This window comes from Pygoscelis adeliae, unplaced genomic scaffold, assembly GCF_000699105.1.
Source record: "Pygoscelis adeliae isolate BGI_AS28 unplaced genomic scaffold, ASM69910v1 Scaffold123, whole genome shotgun sequence".
NCBI classification, from domain to species: Eukaryota; Metazoa; Chordata; class Aves; order Sphenisciformes; family Spheniscidae; genus Pygoscelis; species Pygoscelis adeliae.
In genome coordinates this window covers 2,202,240-2,203,240 of record NW_008824650.1, presented here as the reverse complement: position 1 = coordinate 2,203,240, position 1,001 = coordinate 2,202,240, and the positions used below count along the sequence as shown (strand labels likewise).

At 61.3% G+C, this 1,001-nt stretch overlaps 1 protein-coding gene across 1 annotated transcript in view; it reads right to left on the bottom strand.

Moving 5' to 3' along the window:
• The window catches only part of KMT2C (lysine (K)-specific methyltransferase 2C), a 207,448-nt gene extending 206,598 nt beyond the window's left edge, over nt 1-850 (bottom strand). Inside the window, exon 1 of the mRNA XM_009322507.1 lies at nt 512-850. Coding sequence (XP_009320782.1) covers nt 512-687 — 176 coding nt within the window. The 5' untranslated portion in view covers nt 688-850. The remainder of the gene's footprint in view (nt 1-511) is intronic.
• Between the last annotated feature and the right edge of the window lie 151 nt (nt 851-1,001).

The window sequence follows — 1,001 nt, the reverse complement described above, 5'->3', positions numbered from 1 at the left end:
CCCGCCTGTGTTGGGGGGTGTGTGTGGGGGGGGGGGGTTCTCCTCGCCACCCGCCGAGAACCGTCTTTTCTTTCCCAAAAAGAGGAGGGGGGATAGAAAGGGAAAGCGACGAGGAACTACCGTCAAGCACAGGGAGTAGCCAGACGACGCTGAAGGCAGCCGAGCGTCCTGGAGGAGAAGAGACCCAAAAAGGACAAGGGGGAAGGTGCAAAGGCAAGGAAAAAAGGGGGAAAGAGCTGACGAGAAACTCCGAAGAAGGAGAAGAAAGGAATAGGGACGGTGAAAGAAAAGTGGAAAAGGGAGAGCAGGCGGAGGAAGACAAAGGTGAAAAAGGAGGAGGAGGGGAAAGTGCAAAGGGGAGAGGAGGAGAAGAAAGAAGGGCCCTTCTCAAAATGGCATTAGGCAGGAGGGAGGGGGCGACGAGCAGCGAGTCTCCGCTGACAGCTCTGCCTGCGCCTGGCCGCCTGCCCCCTGCCCCTCTCTGCCTCGCACACACAAACGCTGAACTTACTTCTTTCTGGTTCTCAGGAAAGGGGAAGCGCCATCTTTGCGAGGCCGGCCCCTAGGTCTTTTGTCTGTGGCTGCTGCTGCTGCTGCTGGGGGGGGAGCTCCAGGCTCGGGGGGCTGCTGCTGCTGCTGAGGCGGCTCCACCACCGCCACCACCAGACTCTTGTCCTCCGTTGACATCCTAGTCAGCAGGACGAGAGAGACACATGGATGATGATGATGAGGATGAAGATGAGGATGGTGATGGGGATCCCGATGCTCCTCCTGCTCCCGCGGCTCCTCTCCTCCTCACCTCCGCCTCCTCCACCTCCGCCTCGCATTGCTGGCCTCAGCCGCCGCCGACCAGCACAGGTAGCAGGGGGAGCAGCATGGGGAGAGCAGGAGGAGGAGGGGAGGGGGGGGCGAAGAGAAAGAGCGCAGAGGAAGGAAGGGTCTCACACACAATAACACCCCCTCCCCGGCTCGGCGGGGTCTGTCGGGGCCGGGGGAGGTGG